Source organism: Typopeltis vanoorti, chromosome 3 (genome assembly GCF_054136105.1).
Source record: "Typopeltis vanoorti isolate ZY-2024b chromosome 3, IOZ_Tvanoo_1.0, whole genome shotgun sequence".
Classification (NCBI taxonomy): Eukaryota; Metazoa; Arthropoda; class Arachnida; order Uropygi; family Thelyphonidae; genus Typopeltis; species Typopeltis vanoorti.
In genome coordinates this window covers 15,708,703-15,733,600 of record NC_143551.1, presented here as the reverse complement: position 1 = coordinate 15,733,600, position 24,898 = coordinate 15,708,703, and the positions used below count along the sequence as shown (strand labels likewise).

At 34.7% G+C, this 24,898-nt stretch overlaps 1 protein-coding gene across 2 annotated transcripts; it reads right to left on the bottom strand.

The window, feature by feature from the left end:
* Window positions 1–1,460: 1,460 nt before the first annotated feature.
* RpS9 (ribosomal protein S9) lies at window positions 1,461–23,181 on the bottom strand. 2 transcript variants are annotated; one of them, XM_090415474.1, is made up of 4 exons: window positions 23,059–23,181; window positions 18,052–18,282; window positions 11,630–11,816; window positions 1,461–1,700 (listed from the first exon to the last, which is right to left on the bottom strand). In XM_090415474.1, exons 2-4 carry the CDS (start codon window positions 18,266–18,268, stop codon window positions 1,526–1,528), a joined length of 579 nt encoding a protein of 192 aa, XP_090271600.1. In that variant the 5' UTR covers window positions 18,269–18,282; window positions 23,059–23,181; the 3' UTR covers window positions 1,461–1,525. The 2 variants fall into 2 exon arrangements, with proteins under 2 accessions (XP_090271600.1, XP_090271601.1); XM_090415475.1 differs by having other exon boundaries at window positions 23,074–23,142.
* Between the last annotated feature and the right edge of the window lie 1,717 nt (window positions 23,182–24,898).

Sequence of the window (24,898 nt, the reverse complement as noted above, 5' to 3'; positions counted from 1 at the left end):
TGCCTGCAAACACCACTGATAATAATCTGCTTCACGCATTAGATGTATCTGTTGTGACCAAGACTTCATCTTCTTTAATAGTATTGTTTAATCTTTTTCTAGGTCTTCCTGTTCTTCACTTATTCTTTTGTTTCCAACTATAGACTTGTTTTATTATTCTATCTTCACTTCTTCTTTCCACGTGTTCAATCCATTTAATTCTTCAGGTTGCTACCCAATTGTTTATTGCTTGTATTTCACACTGTTTTCTTATATCTGTATTTTTTTTTTTTTTATCTAATCTAGTTTTATTTACTATTTTTCTTAATATATTCATTTCACCTGCATCATCTGTATAACATATAGTTCTTATCATTCTGTTTATTTTCACTCCTGCATTTTGTATTTTATTAACTTTTTGTATTATTTCATCCATTATTATATTGAATATTGTTGGACTTAAAGCATCACCTTGTCTAATGCTATTACTAATCTGTATCTCTTTACTTATTTTTCTTTGTGTTGTTATTATACCAAGACAAACCACTGATAATACTGTTGGAAAATACTGCTCGCAGTATTCAATAACAGTTTTTGTCATAATGTTACAAAAAACTTTGAAAACTAAGCAACAGCTAAGTTTAAAGGCTTAGCCAGCATATTTTCCATAAAAGCACAATTAAGCACATTCAATCCAATGAACAATACGATTGGCAAGTTTCAAGAACGGAATCAAGCAGCAGAATCAGAAATGACATCTCTTAACTTTCAGAGAATCAACCTTTTCTTTCAAAGAAAAAGATGGCTTTCTTTCAAAACCATCTTTTTCTGTTTTTTGTGAACTCCAATTCACAAATAGAAATCATACCTCGGTAATCTTTAAAAATTTTGGAATGAAAAATGAACCAACTTATCCCCTCCACACAAAGCACTGCAGAGTTTTATTTGAAAACCAATTCCATTTTTTAAAGTAGGGATAGTTTGGGATCATGATCCACTTTAAAAAAATTAGCTAATTTCTTCAATCAATTTCAACTGCTGTTACATTACCAACAGCAGATAAACAATCTGAATTAACTTTAGTGAAAGAATTCTAAATGTGGCTCTAAGATGTGCCGCGTGTAATATTTATAATTAAAAAAAAAAAAAAAAGGCCTAGGATCATTAACTTTAAAAAGATGTGTAGCATAAACAAAAATCAAAACTCTCTTGTAATAACTACAGCTTTTTTTGTAAGACACCATCTTGGAAATCAGAGGAATATTTGAAGGAACTGTTATGTTTTTTTTTAAACTTTAAAAATATTATATTTGTATTATTTAGCTTCTACACAATGCACATTTTTTTAAAAAAAATTTCCAGAACCAGAGTCTACCATTTGCACTTTGATGTTTTGCCAGTCAGAGCAAATTCGTCACTGACTGCATGTGAAGCACGGGTGAACAGTGGCTTTAAGTATATAATTCACAAACAGAACAACCTTAACTCTCAAATATTTATTTCTTTTTCAGTTAAACAGCTTCTCAAAATTAGAAGATAACAAAAGTTAATCTTCATCTTCTTCTTCATGAGCTGCACCACCTTGTGCCTTGCGCATGTTTTTCCTCTTGACACGACCAGGACGTCCACCTCCAAATGGTGAACTAAGGGAGAAATCTATGTGCTTTTCTGAATCCAGTCGAACAATGAATGATGGAATATTAACTACCTGTTTACGAACTCTATATGAAAAGCAGAAACATTAAATTTTACAACAGAAATTATTATAATGCTGTAATATTTAAAAGCATAACAGCATGAATTTAGAAATCTAAAGTAAAGTCAGCACAACCTATATATACAGGTAACCCTCGTATAACGCAGTACTTATACAATGCAGTTTTGATATAACAGTCTACAAATTGTAGTAACTACTTATATTTTCATATATTTTTTACCGCGCGACTTAAAAATCAAATTTTATGTTCATTAAATTTGTCTGCCCGTATCACGTATGTAGTTATAAGTATTGAATTTAAATTAGGGAAATACCCTTTAGCACGCATGTATTCAACTGTTTACCGTATAGCGTTTATGGTTGAAAATTGCCTTTGTTTTTTTTTACTAGGACAGCACATTAAAAATCATAAGTGTGCTAATCTCAAGTTGAGCACTTTATTTTCTGGTGAGTTATATACAATATGTAATGCTTTTTTTTTTATGTAAAAATTTATTATTATAGTAATGACCACTTAAGAGGGCTTTTGCGATATGGTTGAAAACGAAATTAGTGAATTAATTGATGGGGAAAAGATTTAAATTAGGAGGAACTAGGACAATTAATAGATGATGTTGAATCAAATGGTGGGGAAAGTTCTGCCAAAGATTCTGATTGTGATGAATCTGCTAAAGAATTCAGTTTAAAGAAATCAGCAGAAGGATGGACTTGGCAAGAAAGTTAGGAAGTTATTTTACAGATAATGATCCCTCAAATGGAGTGCTCCAGAAAATTCATGAGACAATTGGATATTTGTTTAGCTCCATATTATGAACTTATTAAAAAATTGCAGCATAGTGGTAAGCAAGGTCTTATTACTGACTTCTTGATAACTAAACCATATATTTTTGTGGGATATGTCAATGTTGTTTATATAATTATATATATATATATAAAAAAAAAACGATTTCTGAACATAACCCTACTTTTTCTATGTGACCTGAGTCTCGCATAAAGCGATTTATATAAAGCGGCATTTCTATGGAACCTAACATCCACGTTATATGAGGGTTACCTGTATAAACCTTTACATAAAACTGATCATAATTAACATGCAAGTTATAAGAACTTTCTTTAGAAATCAAAATGATATCATACAAGACTAATTTCTGACACTGCTAAATACATCTCCAACTGTAAAATAAATGACACTATTTTCCTGTCTGCAGTTTTTCATTCCAAATAGAAAGTATTATACATGAAAACTTCTGAATTTTTTTGCATGTTGCATATGTATAGAATGGTGAAGCCACTTCAATGGGAAACTCAATTTTAATGTATACTATAAAATAGGCCAAAAATGTATACATACTCAGAGAAAATTCAGAAATAAGCAATGGGGCCTAAAAAGACAATCGAATGGAATTAATTTAGCATACTAGCATATCTTAGGGACCACAGGAATAGTTTATAATAGTTGATAGTTTGCTATAATGAACTCTGGCATAGCATTATGCCTATTTGACTACCCTAAGAATGGAACCAAACTACATATATTTGGACGTAGAAAGTTCTGAGAAGGTTTTTCCAAGTCGCGAAGAATTTCATCCACACTTCTGCACACTGTGGCCTTGATGATGACCTTCAAACCCTACATAATACTATTTCAACTACCTCTGGATACACTTGGCAGAATAGTGGTAAAGCTGCAAAATCATTTTCTGGTACTTCAAAGGATGTATCAGATATTATGATAATACAAGAGAATACTTCATGACTAGTTCTCAATCAACAAATTTACTTCCTAATAGGCCTATTATGTGTAAAAGATAGGAGCTGATTTGATCAGCTCCTATCTCCTATCTTTTGATCTTTTAACCAAGCTACCAGCCAAGAACGTCTATAGACGTCATGGTTATCATGGATGCGAAGTGCATATTAAAATTGTAATACCATTGATATTACATTGAAATATATGATGGATACGAAGTGTATGAGGATGCGTATTTGATCCATAATGGCCAGTAAGGTGGTTAAAGCACTCTTACCTATATTTTAGTCTTCCTCTAAGTTTTTGCCTCTGCTGTTTCAAACACTTGTTTTGCCTTTCTCTCAAATTCTGTTTAACATCACATCATCTTGGATTAATTCTGATCACATATTATTAGCAATCCGATTTTCCTCAAAACTTCCGTATATGTGTGGTCCCCAGTATATGACCCTACCCTAGCTCCTCAATTCATCCAATTTGGAAAGTCTTGTACTGCTGGTTTGATCTTTTGGCTGTTCCATAAAAATTTATGCAACTGCCTTCCCCCATCAGCCTTACTTATTCTCTTATCCAATTCCATATTTCGCTAAAAATTGTGCCGTAATGATATCGGATGATGCTTCACAAGCAAAAAACACTAGCATTTTCTAGAAGATGCTAGAAGTTTTGGTCCACCTAAACAAGTTTTGGTGGACCAAAACTTGTTTAGGAATGGAGAAGAATTGAGCCACCTAAACAAGTTTTGGTCCACCAGAAATCACCTAAAAACACAAAATTAGCAGCATGTAACAGCTGATCACAGGGAAAATAGATCACATATACAAGAATTCTTAGTAAAATTAAAGAGCTAATAGATGGCTTCATCTTCAGCTCTTTACTATATACAGATATTATACTCCTAAATAAATCCGTGACAAGTCTGCAGGATTTAAAAAAAAAATAAAAAAATTCACATTTGACGTCTATGGTCACTCCCATACCTCACTGGTTTTGGTTGTGAAGAAATCTGCTAGAAAAAGTGATAGGATCACAGATGCCCTTTTCACAATCAATCAACGTGTAATTACATTGAGGATCCCCTTCTTTAAGCAAAAAAATAATAAAAAAGAAAAATTATTGGATATTTTAATATCAATTCCTGACACCTACCTCCAAGAGATGTCTTGTATAATTAAGTTAAAATAAAATTATACTTAATGTAAATTATAATTTACATCACAAGCATTCCATCAACAATTTTCTTTCAAAATTAATCTTTTACTCATTTGTCAGATATTCTATACTGTCTAAGGTGGTCAGCCCCACGTCCCAGTGTATCCTATGTCCATAGTGTTGAGTTCTCGAGGCCAGTTTGCCTGCTTTGCAAGATGAAAAAACCCAGGAAAAACTGGGGAAAAAACCCTACTGTCCACACCCAAGACCAGTTAACTTGGCTATGGAAGATCTTTCAGCTCCTCATGTCTCCAACAGGAATCGAACCTAGGACACTTCTTCCCCAGGCATATGGTTGCGAAGCGCACAGCCACTAGGCCTAACTGCACGGACATTACTGTCAGATCATACGTCTCAGTCTTCAGAGATATTACTAAATACTAACGTACCTAGACTTTGGTTCTTTTTCATGGCATCCTGTCATTAAACAAATACTAGCTTTGCTAACTTTTTCACCCCCATTCAGTTTAACTCAAGTCTTAAATTCTGCAATAAAGTATTCTTCAAACATCTTTCCTCATTAATGATTTTTCTACTGATGATGTCTTTCATCAAATGTTTTGTTTCTAATTAAACCTTTAAACCCAAAGTTAAAATAGGTATGAACATTCCTGTGCAGTTAGTTTGGTATTTTAGTTAAAAGTTTATGGTTTCCCACGTTATACCATTTTTGCTTATTCTATTATCAATTTCTATATATAATTGCTATGTCATCTTTATTAAACAGTGTGCCTAAACAGCTGAACTGTTTTACTAAGAGATTCTCTACAGGAAAACATCAATTGTATTCTTATGTTCCTGCCTATTCATACCAAATTTTTAACAATTATTTGCACAAGTCCTGATGACTTAGAATAGGATTTATTCAAGAGCATAGTTACAAAAAAATTACAGATGGAAGACTTAAGTGGATAAATATTTCATCATCATCAAATTCGTGACATGTACCCTCAAGGGGTGTACAGGATATGATATTGAAAGTTTATTTTTCACTTGGTCAGACTATAATAAATTTAGTTTAATCCTTTATCCAAGTGTGTGCAAACAAAGTTTGCGCCTGAAAGTATCTTCAGGACTGGGGTAAAGTAGCACAGCACCGGGCAACTCCTTGCAAAGGTGGAGCAAGCTACGAACACTCATATCTCAGTATCTCCCAAAATGAAAAACACATCTCCTTGTGGATATGTATAATGTTATGCATTAAGGGAAGGGCCACTACCCAGACTAGTTTCGAACTTTATTGAGGTCTCTTCGGTGGGAGCCAGGCCCAAGTGGAGATACCAAGGCAGAAGCATTAGCAAGGTCATCTCCTCCTATAGGAGCTACCAAACGGTGTGCCATCTTTTGAGATAGGAGTGTTGGTATCTTGCTCCACTTTGCAAGGAGTAGCCTGGTGTTGTATCACTTTACCCCAGTCCTGAAGATACTTTCAGGTGCAAACTTTGTTTGCACACACTTGGATAAAGGATTAAACTAAATTTATTATAGGATATGATAGTACTACATGAAAAATGTACATCATTACTAACTTCCAATCTACAATTTTCCTCCAAATCAGTCTGTTACTTGCCAAGACTCCAATATCATTATCAGATATTATATTTATAATGTCTAAGGCACTTTGTGCCATATCCATCCGCCTATATCTTGGTCTACCTCTGGGTCGTTTTGCTGCCAACCTGGCAGAGAACACTTGTTTTGCTAATCTTTCCTCGCCCATTCTGTTTAAGTGACCATACCACCTGAGATTAGCTCTGCTAACGCATTCCTGGATGCTGACAATGTCAAGTTCTTTCCTAATATCCTCGTTTTTAATATGATATTGCCATTGATATCATCTGTTCATGCCTCTAATCTTTCTCAGGACTCTCATATCTGCAGTTCTAGTCTTTGGTGAAGTGTTTTACTTCTGACCCAGCTCTCAGATCCATAAGTTAAAATTCGCTTGAATACGGTCTTGTATACAGCGAATTTATGATCCAACTAATTTCTCTCTTCTTCCATATGAATTTATTCAATTGACTTCCTATCATACCAGCTTTGTTGATTCTGTTGCCTATTTCCATATTTAATTTAACATCTCACTAAAAATCGTACCTAAGTAGCTGAAATGTTTTACTTGTTCCACGGGTTCCCCGTTCACAACCCAGTTGACATTTCCAACAATTCGACCTATTTTCATGTCTTTTTATTGCTGACCTTCATACCATATCTATTACAACAGTTATTCAATTTAGTAAGGGAATCTTGCAGACTTGTAGCAGATTTATTTAGAAGTATAACATCATCTGCATAAAGCAAAGAGCTGGATTAACATCTCCAATTTTGATATCAGGTTTAATACTACTCTCCTTCATAATGCGATCCATATAGATAATGAATAACAGAAGGGATAATATACACCCTTGTCTCACACCAGATTTAACATTAAACCATCTTCATGTACTTCTTTAAATTCTAACTGCTGACTTACAACTCAAATAAAGACTAAGTATTGCTTGATATAATGCCCCATTGACACCATATAACTGCAAAGTATTGAATAGCTTCTCTCTTGGCACCTTATCATATGCCTTTTCCAAATCGAGAAAGCTTAAATACAGATCTTTGTTATATTCCCATACTTTCTCAACTATTTGTTGTAAAGTGAAGATAAGATCCTGACAGCCTCTATTTGGCCTGAATCCAGCTTGTTCTTCACCAAGCTTTTCTTCCACAATTCTTCTCAACTGTTTCTCAAGTATACTTGCATAGATCTTGCTAGGAACACTCAGTAGGGAAATATCACTGTAACTCTCACATTTAGTTTTATTTCCCTTTTTATATATGGGTACTATGAGAGCTCTACTCCAATCATGGGGAATTCGTCCCTCTGTCCAGGCTTTCTGAACTATGCAGTGCAGCCACTTAAGACTTATACCACCATACTTCAGCATTTCTGGTCGAATATCATCTGCTCCTGCTGCCTTTCCACATTTCAAGCCTTTGATAGCTTTTTCTACTTCAAGTATGGATATGTATTCCTGACTTTTTACCACTATGTTCTCACTGGTTGTTTCATTTAGCAATTTTTCGAAGTAATTACTCCATACTTCAAGGATACCCTTTTCTCCTGTTTTCATGTCACCTTTATCATCTCTAACTCCTTTTACAGCACTCTTTCCTCCATTTCTAAGTTTCTTCAACAACCTCCAGAATATTTTGCCACCTTCTTGATATTTATTTTCTATGTTCTTGCCAAAGTCCTTCCATGACTTTTGTTTAGCTAGTTTTACACACTGTTTAGCTTTCTTACATTTGTCTCTGTATTCTCTAAGAGCAAAAAGTGACTTATTTGCCAGGAACTTTTGATATGCTTTCCTCTTTTCCTTCACTACCTCTTTAACTTCCTGTGTCCACCATGGAGTTCTGATTTTTATATCCTTGCAGACAACCTCACCACATGCCTCTCTGGGTGAATCAATCAGGGTTTTCTTCAAGGCTTGTCATTGAATCTCCAGAGTTTGGCTCCTGTTCTCAAACGCTTTCATTTTTTCTTCAATAATCTTTGTGTATTTTAGTCTACATTTCACATCTGAGAGCTGCTCAACTTTTATTCGCTTTAAAACTTTCTTATACGTTATTCTTATCAATATGATATTCAATTTTATCCTGCTTAATACTAAATAGTGATCGCTTCCAATTTCAAATCCTCTGTACACTCTGGTGTCCTGCACCAGGGAGAAAACATCACTATCAAAATAACATACTCATTGAGACTTTTCTTATTCCTTGCCTCTTCTCTCCATGTGAATTTGTGCACATTTTTTATGTTGGAACATGGTGTTAGTGATAACCAATCCATGTCCTGAGCAGAAATCCAACAGGTATTTGCCATTATTATTAGCTTTGCTCTTTTCTCCAAATTTTCCCAAAATATTTTTGTATGTCTGACAATCATTTCCTACTCTGCTATTTAGATCCCCAACAAGGACCAACTTTTCCTTTTTCATTGTGTCAGTTGCTTTTTCTAAAGCTTCAAAAAATTTCTCCACTTCTAACTTTGTAGAACCTTCTGGTACCATAGGCACAAATAAGTCTCATTGTTCAGTTCCCCATTCTCATATTTGCCCACATCACTCTACTTGAGACTGACTGTCATTCAAGAAGATTAGCCTCGTATTTGGTGTTGAACACTATGGCAACTCCTTCTTTTCCTTGATTGTCATTGCCTGAATATAACATTTTGTATTTATTACTCATAAAGATCTCACCAGTTTTCGTCTTTTTTGTTTCAGTCACCCTTATTATGTCGATCTGGTACTTATCTCAGCCAGCTGCATTTCTTTGCCATTGAGGCTTCTTATGTTGATAGTACCGATCTTTAACTCTGGTGATGCTGAGTTGGGGTGTGTTTTCAGATTTGTTCCAGTAGCTGACTTTTCACTGTTCGCCCTGGTGAAAACAACAGGGTCTTGTTTAACGGGCGATGCCCCTGCCGGCATGAAATCTTGTCATGTTGTACCATCATTTTTTTTATTTTGGTTTAACCAATAAGAATACAATTTAGTCGGCTAAATCCCAAATTGCCAGCCCATCCTCGTTCGTTCAGTATCCAGGTAGATACCCAACAGGGTGCACCACGAGAAGGTGAGGATTGGATATTAGGTCAGAAGCCGTGGTAAGTTTTCTGCATTCCTTTAAAGGCTATGTGGAGGTCTCCTCTCAGTTATACAGCTTTGATCCTTAAGCATCCCCTTGCTTACAATAAGTAACTCTGATTTACTTTAAGTAGCTCTGACTTACAACAGAGTTGTAAGTCAGCAGTTAGAATTGAAGGAAGTACTGGAAGATGGTTTAATGTTAAATCTGGTGTGAGACAAGAATGTACATCATTCCCCCTGTTATTCATTATCTATATGGATCACATTATGAAGGAAAGTGGTATTAAACATGATATCAGAATTGGAGATGTTAATGTCAGCTCTTTGCTTTATGCAGACGATGTTATACTTCTAAATAAATCCGCTACAAGTTTGCAAGATTCCCTGACTAAATTGAATAACTGTTGTAATAGATATGGTATGAAGGTCAGCAATCAAAAGACAATGAAAATAAGTAGAATCGATTAAAATGTCAACTGCATTATGAACGGAGATCCTGTGGAACAAGTAAAACATTTCAGCTACTTATGCACGATTTTTAGTGAAGATGGTAAATTAAATATGGAAATAGACAACAGAATCAAAAAGCTGGTATGGTACGAAGTCAACTGAATAAATTAATACAGAATAAGAGAGAAATTAGTCAGAACACTAAATTACCTGTATAGAAGACAGTGTTCAAACCAGTTTTAACTTATGGATCTGAGAGCTGGGTCAGAAGTAAAACACTTGACCAAAGACTAGAGACCACAGATATGAGTGTCCTGAGAAAGATTAGTGGCATGAACAGATGGCATCAATGGCAATATCATATTAAAAACGAGGATATTGGGAAAGAAATTGGCATTGTCAGCATCCAGGAAAGCGTTTGCAGAGCTTATATTTCTATCGTCTAAGGCACTTTGTACCGTATAAATCCACCAATATCTCTGTCTTCCTCTGGGTCGTTTTCTTGCTAACCTGGCAGAGAACACTTGTTTTGCTAATCTTTCCTCATCCATTGTTTAAGTGACCATATGAGGAAAGATTAGCAAAACAAATGTTCTCTGCCAGGTTGGCAAGAAAACGACCCAGAGGAAGACCAAGATGTTGGTGGATTTATACGGTACAAAGTGCCTCAGACGATAGAAATATAAGATCTGATAATGTAGGAGTCTTGACAAGTAACAGACTGATTTGGAGGAAAATTGTAGATAGGAAGTTAGTAATGATGTAAATTTTTCATGTAATACTATCATATCCTGTACATCCCTTGAGGGTACATGTCAAGAATTTGATGATGACTTCCCCACACATGAACCTAGTGAAGAACAAGCTCATAGTATTCCCATACCTCATCTCGAAAGCATTTCCAAATATCTTTCAAAAATTATGAGGAAATATAACTTGACTGCTACCTATAAACCAATGAAAAGATCCACAATTGGTTACTTTCTCCTAAAGACAAACTCTCACCTCTGGTTCCTGTTCACCCATGTTCCTGTAATCTGTCCATAGTAGGACAATTTAATAGGTAGATCCATTAGCAAACACATTTCGTAGCATCAAGACCATATCCGTCTTATCAAATTACTGAAATCTGGCCTTGCACAACACGGAATTGAAAACCCAAACCATAGGATCCATTGGAAAAAGACCAAACTTCTACATGGTTCTTTATATAAACATGAACATTTATATAAAGAAAGTGTTGAAGCTTACATCACAGACCCAATTTGAACTGTAATGACACTCTTACTACCCCTAAAGCTTGGGAAATTGTCATCCTAAATTGTGTAAAATAATTTTATATATGTCATCCCATTTTAATGTAATCCCACCTTTTTTTTCCTTTCAGATATATTCTAATTTAATTATATAACACGCTACTGCACGCATAGAGGGATTCCATTGTAAGCATGCACCATAACTGTGATTCCTAGTAATTCAAGTCAAAATTGTTTGAATTAACTGTACTGAAGATGTCGTATGATACTTAGGATAAAATATTTTCTTATTAAAACATCTCATACGGTGGTTACGTGTGTATATTTAATCATTACATGATTCATACAGAGGAATCATTCCATCTTTAGCAACAGCTGCTAAATCTCTGGCCCCTGGAAACAGATATAATCACAAGAGCAATACTTAGTCTAGCCATAAATATTGTTACAACTTGAACAATGCTAAACCTTTAGTCTACCAGTAAATCATTTACAACTTTTGGCACATACAAACCACATATATAATGTGCATATATGGGCGGCGGTGGGGGGGGGGGGGTTCTGATAAACACCTAGAACAAAATGATATTAAAGCATGATATAACAAGAAAGAATATATTACCTGATGTGTCGCTGTCTGATCAGTACACGAGCATGATGGATGCTTTTGGCCAAACCATGCTTAAATACTTGGGTCTGAAGTCGACGTTCCAAGAAATCCTCAACTCTCAAGCCTAGTACGTAATCTAGTTTCATCTTGCTTTCATCCAACACTCCAATACGCACAAGTCTCCTGAGTAAGGCATTACCTATAAGTTATAACTATCTTTTAGCAAAAAACAGTAAATATTTATCCATATAACTTTTTATATGGTAAATTAAATGAAGATGGAAAATTAAATATAGAAATAGACAACAGAATCAGCAAAGCTGGTATGGTGGGAAGTCAATTGAATAAATTCATATGGAATAAGAAAGAAATTAGTCGGAACACTAAATTAGCTGTATACAAGACAGTGTTCAAACCAGTTTTAACTTATGGATCTGAGAGCTGGGTCAGAAGTAAAACACTTGACCAAAGACTAGAGACCACAGATATGAGAGTCCTGAGAAAGATTAGAGGCATGAACAGATGGCATCAATGGCAATATCATATTAAAAATGAGGATATTAGGAAAGAACTTGACATTGTCAGCATCCAGGAATGCGTTAGCAGAGCTAATCTCAGGTGGTATGGTCACTTAAATAGAATGGGAGAGGAAAGATTAACAAAACAAGTGTTCTCTGCCAGGTTGGCAGGAAAACGACCCAGAGGAAGACCAAGATATAGGTGGATTGATACGGTACAAAGTGCCTTAGACGATAGAAATATAAGATCTGATAATGTTGGAGTCTTGACAAGTAACAGAGTGATTTGGAGGAAAATTGTAGATAGGAAGTTAGTAATGATGTAATTTTTTCATGTAGTACTGTCATATCCTCTACACCCCTTGAGGGTACATGGCAGGAATTTGATGATGATGATAACTTTTTATGTTAAATACACCCATAAAAGTTTTTATATTATAATATGCTGTTATTTAACCCTTGTGTATGGGGAGGGGGATAAGGATTAAATAATCTGGAGATCCTACTTTAGAGAGCAAACATGGAACTAAATTTAACATACATTCCAGCTATTTAGCCACAATTTTTAGTGGATACGGTAAATTAAATATGGAAAGAGACAACAGAATTAGTAAAGCCAGAATGGTAAGAAGTCAGCTGAATAAATTTATATGGAATAAGAAAGAAATTAGTCAAAACACTAAATTAGCTGTATATACAAAACAGTGTTCTAACCAGTTTTAAGTTATGGATCTAAGAGTTAGGCACTAGATCAAAGACTAGACCATAAGATATGAGAGTTCTGAGAAAAATTAGGAATGAACAAATGGCATAATACATTAAAAATGGAGATATTAAGAAGGAACTTGACATTGTTAGTATTCAAGAATGTGAGAAGAGGGTTAATTTAAAGTGGCATGGTCACTTAAACAGAATGGGAGAGGAAAGGTTAGCAAAGTAAGTGTTTGATGCCAAGATGGAGGGGAAAAGAGCCAGAGAAAGACCAAGATCTAGGTTGACCGATTAAGTCAGAAGTATTAGATATGATAATACTGGAGTGCTGACAAGTAACAGACTAATCTGCAGAAAAATTGTTAATAGATTAATAATAATGTAAACTTAATTATGCAGTGCTCTCATAGTTGAATACCTCTTGAAGGTACATGCCACCACTATTGCTGTATTAAAAAATATCAATTTGTTCTCAGGCTATGTTATAAAAAATAGGATATAGCTTTGATGTAATTTTTTTTTTTTTTTACTAGAGATCAGGTGGGTAGAATAATGGTTGATCAAATCATTGTCATACTGTTTGCAATGTAATGTAGCTTGTCTCTCTCTCTCTCTGTGTACACCAGATGACTACAATATAAAGGTTGAAATGTTGGGCATAACATTAAAGGATATCATATTATGCAAATAGTAATATTCAGTATCAGTATAATAATTGCTAGTTTAATGAATTATTGACTGATAATTCAAATTACACATATAACAACTCTCAAAGCAATGCTTTATTAAATTTAAAAATAGTTATAGAAAATAAGTAAAAAACTGAGCCACAGAAGTTCATTAACTAGTATCATCATCATCAAATTCCTGCCATGTACCCTCAAGGGGTGTACAGGATATGATAATACTACATGAAAAAATTACATCATTACTAACTTCCTATCTACAATTTTCCTCCAAATCAGTCTGTTACTTGTCAAGATTCCAACATTATCAGATCTTATATTTCTATCGTCTAAGGCACTTTGTACCGTATCGATCCACCTATAACTTGGTCTTCTTCTGGGTCGTTTTCCTGCCAACCTGGCAGAACACTTGTTTTGCTAATCTTTTCCCTCCCATTCTATTTAAGTGACCATACCACCTGAGATTAGCTCTGCTAACACATTCCTGGATGCTGACAATGTCAAGTTCTTTCCTAATTAACTAGAATAGCAAGTGCAGTTCTGTATTCCTAGAGATAAGGATTGGGGAACTACGGGAGGAAAACCAGGCTTCTCTGTCATATGCTAATTGACGGTTCTCTGATATGGAGAGTTGGGGAGAAAACAGGGAGAATATTGCTTATGTTTCCAACATTGATTTCGGAGTCTGCCTCTTTTTCCATCTGTAGGGGTGTAGATGACCAGGGCATCAAAAGGTACAGAGGGTGGATGTCTGAGCCATTTTATTTGGTTTCTTTGAACAGTGCTGACTAGAGGATCTTGCTGGGTTTCATCTAATATAGCAGAGTTGGTAATGTGGTCTTGCCAGGAGTAATACAGGATATTTCTTAGATAAGTAGTTCCAAAGCTATTTATAGTATTGGTTGTGGCTTATCATTAATTTCCTGATATGAACCCTTAAAGGGTGTACAGGCTACTATGACAGTCCAATCGTACATATTCTAATTTTTCTTCCACTTACTGTTTCTTATGTGTGTGTTATTACAATTTTAACATTATATTCTTTAAGATGTCTTGAAAGACCAAATATTGAAACAATTAAACCTGTTATTTAATTATTTCTCTTCATGTTGTAATTATATCATTAATGTATCCTGGGGGTATGGGGATGACCAGCTGCCTATATTTGTATATGATTAGAGGGAACTGGAGGAATAGTGGCAGCCAGTTCAGGTGAGTATCACCCATGGAAATACCTAAATGTTTCAATGATAAACATTTCATAATTACACTGCAATTGTTCATTTTAGAAATTATGGACTTTATGACTGTGTTATGAATAACTATTTTAATTTCCCGACGTTTCGATCTTCATATTAAAATAATCACCTGGAGTATATACAAATATACAAGGACAAGCTGAGTTACATTATACACAGTAAGCTAAAGGAAGAATGATTTGATCATTGGTTAATCTACTTGTTAACCTATTGGTTAATTGTCCTTGTATATTTGTATATACTCCAGATGATGATCTTAATATGAAGATCGAAACGTCGGGAAATTAAAAGTTATTTATAACACGGTTGTAAAGTCCATAACTTCTAAAAATGAATGCTGATCACCATGCAACACTAAAAGAAAGGAAAAGTCGCTGCAATTGGTTTGAACATTTTTCTGGTGTTTAACTTGATCTTCTAATTTCTCTCTTATTTCATATAAATTTATTCAATAAGCTTCCTCATACCAGCCTTCCTTATCTATTTCCTCATTTCCCACCTGTAATTATGCATAAATAGAATGAGTTAAAATGTGTAACCTGCTGCTCTACAGGTATAAGTATTAAGTCTCTGTAGCTAAGGCATGTGGCTTAGTTTTAGCTTAGCAGCCAATGATGATTCCATTAAGCATTGTTTTCAAATGCCAACGTGTTAGTCTTACAAAACTAGCAGGGTTTATTCTCCTGGAAACTCAGGTTCACTTAGCAAGAGAGACCAGCCAAAGAATATATACAAATGACAGACATGGCAAACTATGTAGACAGGATTAAATATCTCTTCACGTTAAATAGGTTTCTAAAAAAAGCAAAGTAACATGCTGATGAACCTAACACATTATGCAACAATGAAATTATACATATTACTACTGTATCTATTATTTAATTAAGGGGGTGATATTTATCTTGGAAAAATTTGGAAAAAAAAACAAATCTAATAATGGTAAGTACCAGCTTGACTTCTGCTGAGGACATGGACTAGTTATTACTAACACTACGTTCCAACATAAAAACATGCACAAATTCATATGGAGAAGATGCAAAGAATAAGAAGTTTCACTGACTATGTTACTGTCGCCAGTAGTGTTTTCTCACTGGTTCAGGACACAAGAGTATGCATAGGATTCGAATTAGGAAAACTGAATTTTATATTGAAAAGTGTGTAAGAAAGGCTTAAAAATGAATCAAAGTTGAGCAGCTTTCAGAAGTGAACTGTAGACTCACATACACACAAATTCAGACTTTGAAAACGAGAACCAAACCTTGGAGATACAGTGGCAAACCCTGAAAGAAACACTGCTTCAACCAGAGATATGTGGTGAGGTAATCTGCAAGGATATAAAAATCAGAACTCTATGGTAGACTCAGGAAGTTAAAGAGTCAGTTGAGGAAAATAAGAAAGCATACTGAAAGTTCCTGGCAAGTAAGTCAGCTTGTACTCTTAGGAAATACAGAGAAAAGTATAAGAAAGTGAAGCAGTATATAAAACTAGCCAAACAAGTCATGGGAAGACTTGGGTATGAACACAGAAAATAAATATCATGAAGGTGCAAAATATTCTAAAGGTTATTGTAAAAACTCAGAAATGGAGGAGAGAGTACTGTAGGAATCAGAGATGATAATGGTGACATGAAAATCAAAGATGAAGTTCTTCTATATGACCTGAGTAATTACTTTGAAAGATTGCTAAATGAAACAAGCATTGACAGCATGGTGGTAGAAAACACTCAACAGGAATTCCATCTAAAATATATATCAGTACTTGAAGTAGAAAAAGCTATCAAAAGCCTGAAATATGGGAAGACAGCAGAAGTTGATATTTGACCAAAAATGCTGAAGTATGGAGGTATAACAGTCTTATAGTGGCTGTCAGAAGATCGAATTCCAGATGGAGTAGAGCACTCATAGCACACATCTACAAAAAAGGGAAATAAAATTGAATGTGAGAATTACAGGTATTTCCCTGTGTGTTCCAGGTAAGAAGGCAAGGCAGCATATGACAAGCCACCATGAGGAAAGCTGTTCAAAACGCACCAGTTATATGGTAAAAATGGGACATTATATCAAGCAATACTCAGTCTATATTTGATTCGTAAACCAGCAGCTACAGGAGTTACAGGTTTGAAGTTAAATCAGGTATGAAATAAGGGTGTAAATTTTCTCCACTGTGATTCATCATCTATACGGATCACATTATGAAGTGGCATCCAATGTAATATCAAAACTGAAGATGCTAATCTCAGCTCTTTACTTTCTGCAGATGTTACTCCTAAATAAATTCAGGACAAGTCTACAGGATTCCCTGACTAAATTGAATAACTAATAAATATGGTATGAAAATCAGCATTAAAAGAAAGAAAATAGAAACCATCAACTGCATCCTGAATGAAGAACCTATAGCAAGTAAAACATTTCAGCTCTTTAGACATAATTTTTAGTGAGGATGCAAATTAAATATGGAAATCGACAGTAGAATTAGCAAAGCTGATATAATAGTAAGTCAACTGAATAAATTTATATGGAATAAGAAAGAGATTAGTCAAAACATTAAACTAGCTGTATATATACAAGACTGTTCAAATAATTTTTACTTATGGATCCGAGAGCTGGAAGACTCTCTTAGGTGACCGCAGATAAGTCCTAAGAAAGATTAAAGGACTGAACAGATAGCATCGATAGCAGTATCATATGAAAAATTATATTAGGAAAGAACTTGACATTATTTAGCATTCAGGAATGTGTTAGCAGAACTAATCTCAGGTGATACAGCCACCTGAACAGAATTAGAGAGGAAAGATCATCAAAACAAGTGTTCTTTGTCAGGAGAGGAAGACCAAGATGTAAGTGGATTGATGCAGTAAAAAGTGCCTTAGAAGACAGAAATATAAGACCCAATAATATGGGAATGTCGATGGCTAATCTAGAGGAAAATTGTTGAAAGTTAGTAATGGTGTAACTTTTTGGTGCAGTACTATCATAATGTCCTGTACACTACCCCTGAATTTGATGATGATTTATCTCTTCAGAAGTTCCACATAGTTTGTTGTCCAGAAAATTTTTTATTACAGATTTCCTCTCATGGGAATTATGTGCTATGGGGAAAAGAATTTTTCACTGAGATTTTAGTAGTTCATTATACATTATAGTGAATAATGTTCACTATAGCATATGAGCTACTGTGTGTGTGTGTATATATATATGTTAAAGATACCAAGCTATTTTAAACCTGGTTTTACTCCATATATACAGAAAAAAAAAATTTACCTTCAAAAAGTCGACGAGGTTCCTTTTCTTCTAATGTCAACAGTTCTCTGGCAGCCTTCCTGATCTTTGCTAACGTGTATTTTACACGCCATACCTCTCTTTTGTTACGCAACCCATATTCTCCAATAAGCTTCAATTCTTGATCTAGACGCTCTTTTTCAAATGGGCGTCTGGGAGTCACATAAGTTTTACTATGAACAGTAGGAATGCGTGGCATTTTTTAAAAATTACCTAATTAATAAAATACAAACATTATAATTTCTTAAATCAACTAGATATACAAATATGCAATTAATGAAAGCAAACCTAATATTCATGAAACCATGAGTATCATGATTCCATAGAATTCCTGAATAATACAATAATGGAATGAAAAATTCATGTCATAGGCATTCTTTATAAAAACACAAATGTGCTGTATTTAGTAACGCAATTTTAAATACATTTCCATATCACTTGTAAGCCTGAATCAAAATATTTGGAATCTTGTCTAGTCCTGTTACAGAGCATCCAAGAAGAACAAATACACAGACTTGTTTTTTTTTTTTGTTTTTTTTTTAATGCTACTGAGATTTGTTCCTGCATCAAGTTTGTCCTGGTGGCTCTTTTGAATTCTAGACAGCAGAAATATTATTATTATGGCAATGATAATGAAACTATCTATTTCTCCACTTTCCAGCTTATTCAAATCCTGAAGAGCATCAGCAGTATAGTTTGCCCACCATTTGTAGGTCCCTGCTTCGCGTCTTTCAAAGAATAGTCGATTCATGCTGAAGGGGAGAAAGAAATGAAGGACGTTGAAATTGGTCACCAACACGCGAAATCACATGCTTTATAGGTAAAATTTTCCAACTGTTATACAAGCAACACAGTTAACTACAATAATCATAAAAGAGAAGTTAATTTTCCGACCAATAATAATAAACAACTCATCCCACTATACGGACTGATTACCCTATTATCGGAATGGATTCTCCTTTTTCTGAGTTGCACAGAAGTGTCAAAGGATCTCTAATTGGTGGACAAACTATATTACTAATAACCTTCCATAGCTTGACATCATCTGCAAACAACTGAATGTTTCCTGCAATAAGTAATAATATTGTTACAGTGAGCATAATAAATAATGAAAAGTAAAAGCCCAGAAAACCACCATTACTATCTTGATACTGCTCACCCATACATAATTCTTTGACAAACAGCCAATTTCCAACCTAAGTTGCAACATTTGGGCACAGATATTGACTTATTATCTGACACTGTCAGATACCTTAGCAAAATTCAGAAAAATTGCAGTACATGATGTCTCATCAACTACTCGTTACTTTGTTATAAAAGACAGCCAGATTACTTAACAAATCATGCTGACCATAATATATACTGTATTACCATCACTGCCAAATTCTGTACGTGAGCTAATTTCTCCTGATCTTAAAAATCACAGAAATATAAACTAGTCCACAGTGTGATGTGTCCATTCTATTGCTGCACTATCTTTATCTCTTTAGCTTCCATTCCTTAGGCACTTTTCTAGTTGCAAGACTCATTAACAACCATGTCAAACGTACTGTCATTCATTAGCATTTCCCTTTAAAATGCATAGCAAAATCTCATCCAATCCCACAGACAATTTAGAGTATTTAGATTTACTTCCAATCCTTCATTCCACCCCATCCCCTCTAGGAATAAAATCTGCTGTACCAAGATAAAGTTCAACAGCCTTGATACTTTTGCATTGCTTATACTACCACTATTTTCATCTAGCAGTCATTTATCATATAATTATTTCTACTTACCATATAATGAGAGCTTCCGCCCTTTAGATCATCACAGTGTTGATCTCTCATATTCTAATTTTTCCTTCTTTACTAACCTAGTCCGTTGCTTAAGCTTCATATTCTGGCAGACTGCTTTCTACCTCTCACTTCATACTTTTATCCATAGCTTCTTTTTATTATCTGCAATTCTAGTTAAATCTCCTAGTTATCCATTTTTATTCCAAATTTCTATTATCCTTACCCAAGATATACAATTTGCCACTACTGCTAACATCTTTCTTAACTAGCTCCTATGTGCTACTGATCTCTTCAAATTTTTCCATCCATAGTAGCCTCAAGCTGCTTTTTTTTTGTCTTGCCTTATAACTCCGCAAATTCTCTTCTCGATATTTCTGTATGCCTATTTGCACCCAAGTCAAGACTACATGGTCATTTTCATTCACTAGCCAAAGGACAACAATGACATCTTAGTCAATGTGATTCAGCAATGTCATGAAGTGAAAAGTGATTATTCAGTTCTCTTCTTAGTTTCCTCTGTTCAATTTATACAATATTAAAATCCCCCACAATTATTCCACATGATACTCATGGTTCCACCCTTTAGTCATCACTGACAACCAAACCCAAGTCTATCAATAAATTTAGACCTTCAAGTGAGAGATTAAAGCAAACACATACTGAACCAATTTACCTAAACATTTCCCACCCATCACCTTATATTTCTTCACCTACAGCATTATCTCCCTAAATCTTATCATACACACTTCTACCTCACACCATACACTCTCTAATTAAAGCTGCCATCACCATTTCCTCAGTTCTCTACCCTGAGACATAATGCAAATCACTAACAAACCATAATTTTTGAAAGAAACCAAAGGAAATACCTCAGAACTCAGTTATACAAACTGCATTAATGTTTCCATGAACCAGGTAGGCCTAACACAGGCTGGAACCAAACAACCATCACTGTTTTAAGTTATGGATCAAATAACTCGTTTAAGAGACCTCTTGTATACAAATGACATGCTCTCACAGACTTCCAATCCGATCCATAGCTTTGCTGATGGCAGTACACTCCATTCCTCCTTTTCATTCGACAAACCTTGTGGTGCTCAAGTATTATAGAATCCTCAAGATGTACCACAACCAGCAAACTGAACTCAGATCTCCTAGCTATATATCAGTGGGGGGAAGGACAACTTTGTAAACTTCAAAGCCACCAAAACTCAGTTCTGTCTGATCTCTTGCAAGAAAGCTCACATCCTTCCCCTTTACCAATACTGAGAAATCCAAACATGACCAGCATCTCCGATCTCCCCCTAGCACAATCACAGGGTTCAACTATAGCTTCAGTAACTACCAAAAAACTGTGTACTTTTTCGCACAATACACTACTTTACACCTTTGCAGCTGCTAGCTCTATACAAAATCCAAACCTGCTCAGCCATAGAATATTGCTCCCATATTTAGGGCAGTGCACCAAAATCCTTTCTAAGATTGTTAGATTCTATCCAGAAGAGGGCTGTCCAGCTAATTAATGATCCCTCTCTCACAGCCGTTCAGTTGTTGCCTTATGCCTCTTCTACAGATACTTTCATGGACAGTGCTCTGCTGAATTGGCCACTATTATTCCTCTACTCTCCTCCAAAATCATTAAAACAAGAGCCACTACTAACTAACACCCTTTTACAGTCCATCTTGAAACTCACCAAACTCCACTGCCTCCTCTTTCATTCCATCTACTTCTGTCCTGTGGAACAGTCTCCGTTGCTCTGCCTTCTCCAAAGATTACGACCCACAGCTGATAAAAACAAAATGTGAACAGATTCCCCATTTCTTCTAATCCACTTCACACACACACACACAGCATTGATGTGCTATAGGTGTTGAAAGTTTTTTTTTCACTTGGTTATACTATAAATTAAAGATGCCAAGAAATATATATTCTTGGTTTCATCCTTTATCAAAGTGCAAGCAAAAAGTCTGTGCATGAACTTCAAGACTTATAGCACTAGCATTTTATCACTATACATGTCTGTAAGGATATGCATAATGTTGCCTTATTATTCCATAATGCAATGCATTATGGAATAATAAGGCAACTGATATAGTCATGAGCCTCTATATACAAGTAGCCCAGTCGTGAAGTAACAAAAATTCTATTATATAAAAGAATATACAAAAAAAAAAAACCACATGTGCATTAGCTATTATTACACAGTTGCATGACATTTTACTATTATTAGTTATTGCATGTTCTCCCTCAGCTTTATTATATTTCATTTATATGTGTATTTCACACACACAAAGTGATGTACAAGTAATCGTGAAGAACCTATAGCAAATGTGTTATACGAACATTTAAAAAGTAACCCAGACAACCTGTTCACTCTATCTTATTAACAAAGTTACTTAAAATATTTTCTTCACCATATGAAATTTACAATGTACTGTTTTCTCTATGCTTTTCTTCCCCATTAAAATTTCATGGATGCATATGCTGTTTTTTTTTAAGATTAAAACTACGTGTAACCACTCAATTTTTTTTAAAAAAATATATACTTGTTCAATCCGATCAGTTACTATAGGTTAATATACTAATTAAGAATTATTTGTAATGAAAATGCTATGATAAATGAGCTCATGAGAACATAAGAAAATTCTGCTTCTTGTATTCACTGGCCTGTCTCCTTATGAAATAATGTAATGGTTACAGTAATCTGATTGCTCAGTGAATCAGATGGCGATTCACTTCGTTTATACATATTTAGTATAGTTTGCATTAAATCACGTTTATCATGCACACTCACTAAAAACTGCATCATCATAACATAACCTAAAAGCAATCACAAGAATTGGGGAAAGACGTGAATATATACACGGAGTGTAGTATATATCTATGGATGCCACACAATGAACGAGGCCGAAAGACATTTGCAATCATCTGATTCACTTTAATAGGCTATAATTTACTTATACTTATCACACAAACTATATTGTTAACAATATAGCGAAATGAAAATCGGAAATATAACTTGAATGTATTCACGAAAAATAGCAGACAAAACAACCATATTTTATCGTGCGGCGGCCATTGTGATCGGGGCCACATGAAAGATAACTTAAGTCTTGGTTTTCTACTATCTCTGCGAACCATAAATATTTAAATTAACATCCACTACAGTGCTTTCGATCTGAAATTCTATATTATCGAAAATTACTATACCTGAAAATAACATACACTTAGTCAATAACTTTTCATCCTCCAACCACGTGGACAAAATACAACCCCAATTACTCCTAATCTATCCACAAAATGGAAGAAACTACTGCGCAAACTCAAAACCTTACACTCTCAAACTAATAATCCGTTATCGATATTTAGGACAGATTATCCATTTTTTTTATATATAAACAAATAAATAAATCAGCTAAAGCTTTTTATTTTATATTTTATATTTATTCATAATCACATTTAGTGTAAACCTTTTGAAAATTAGTGTGAAGAAGCTTAGCAGTTTCTGAACTCATAGATTATCAATACACCTCCACAGAAACGGGCTCTCATACTAAAAATAACTGAAATGAGAGAGAGAGAGAGAGAGAGAGAGAGAGAGGACAGGTACTAGATCATCTGCACAAAATTAATATGAATTCTGTTAGTAATAAAGTTAGTAATCACTCGTGTATAAAAATGAGTTGACAGCGACTCTACTTTGCAAGGAACAGCATGGGTTTCTAAGGAAAAATAACAATTGAGCAGCTTGAACAAATTTTACAATTATGTTACCGTTGAGTAGCTCAGGGGAATGGGTGCACCTTGATAGTATTAGTATTTGACAGATACAGAATAGAAGCATGTTGCATAAATTGGAAATATGGAACAGGACTGGATTATAAAATATAAGCATCAATAAGAGAATGATTTGCTGACAGATATAAAAAAAGTGGTATATGAAGGATGCGAGTCTGCAAGAATTAAGATGCCAGTGATGTACTATAAGAATGAATACTTGTTCCACTCTTTTTCAATCCTGATTTTAATAAACGCCTGCGTAGTTCACTGGAAGTGACGCTTGCATCTTCTAGGCAAGGCCACCGCAAGATAGACTTAATTTCAATCTATTCGACGATAGGAGCAACTTTTTTCAAGCTTTTTTTCAGCCAGTTCCTGAGATTGTCGATCTCTGGCAAGGGCAAGCGGATTTTCTCTCCCGGAAACGCAAGAAAAATCCACCGTAGAACCCACACTATTTCCTGTTTGAGTTAGGTGTCAAGAGATGGCAGCATTTGTTTTCCAGTCTCTTCTTCAGTTGCTGCTAAGACTCTGAATCTATTTAGAGCCATAGTTGCTGCTTACAATTAGTGACAGTCTTGGGCCAGCTATCTCTGATTGGCTACCGGTTGAGATAGAACTGTCCGCTCAGTTCTCAAAAGCTTCTTCTTCTTCAAGTGTCATTCCCTAGAAGAAGGTTGGCAACCTCACCCAACTTTTTTCTTTCTTTTGCTGCTCTGGAACATTTATGGTAATTAAAGCCAGTCTAGTCCTTAATGTCTTCAAAACCACATTCTCTTGGGTCTACCACTCCCTCTTTTTTCACCCAGTTTCCCTTCTAATGTTAGTTTCTGAATGGCTTCTTCTAGTTAGATGTTCAAAATATTTAAGTTTTTGTTCTTTAATTATTTTCATTAATGTTATTTTCATTTTTGCTTTCTTTAAAACATCTTCGTTTTTCATTTTCTTGTCCATGGGATTTTCAACATTCATCTGATGGTCCACATTTCGAAAGCTTCTAATTTTTTCTCTACTTCTTTACTTAGAGTCCAAGTTACGTTGTTTTGGGGAATCTAGACCAGATATAGCATTGTATTCATCTTTTCCTTGTGTCTATATTAATGTCACTAGAAGCTAAAACAGTTTTCATATCAATAAAGGCTTTTCTTGCTATCTCTATTCTTCTTTTATTTCTTTAAGGGAATTTCTTCTGCCTGTAAACATTTGTCCCAAATATATAAAAGGCTGTACCTGTTCAATTTTCTTTTTTTAAAGAGTTAAGTTTAGTTTC

Coding starts and splice junctions, on each gene's coding strand:
- RpS9 (XM_090415474.1), bottom strand. CDS start 18,268: ATGCCACGCATTCCTACTGTTCATAGTAAAACTTATGTGACTCCCAGA. Junction 11,817..18,051: donor ACCTCGTCGACTTTTTGAAG/GTAAATTTTTTT, acceptor TATAACTTATAG/GTAATGCCTTACTCAGGAGA. Junction 1,701..11,629: donor ATCAGACAGCGACACATCAG/GTAATATATTCT, acceptor CTTTTCATATAG/AGTTCGTAAACAGGTAGTTA.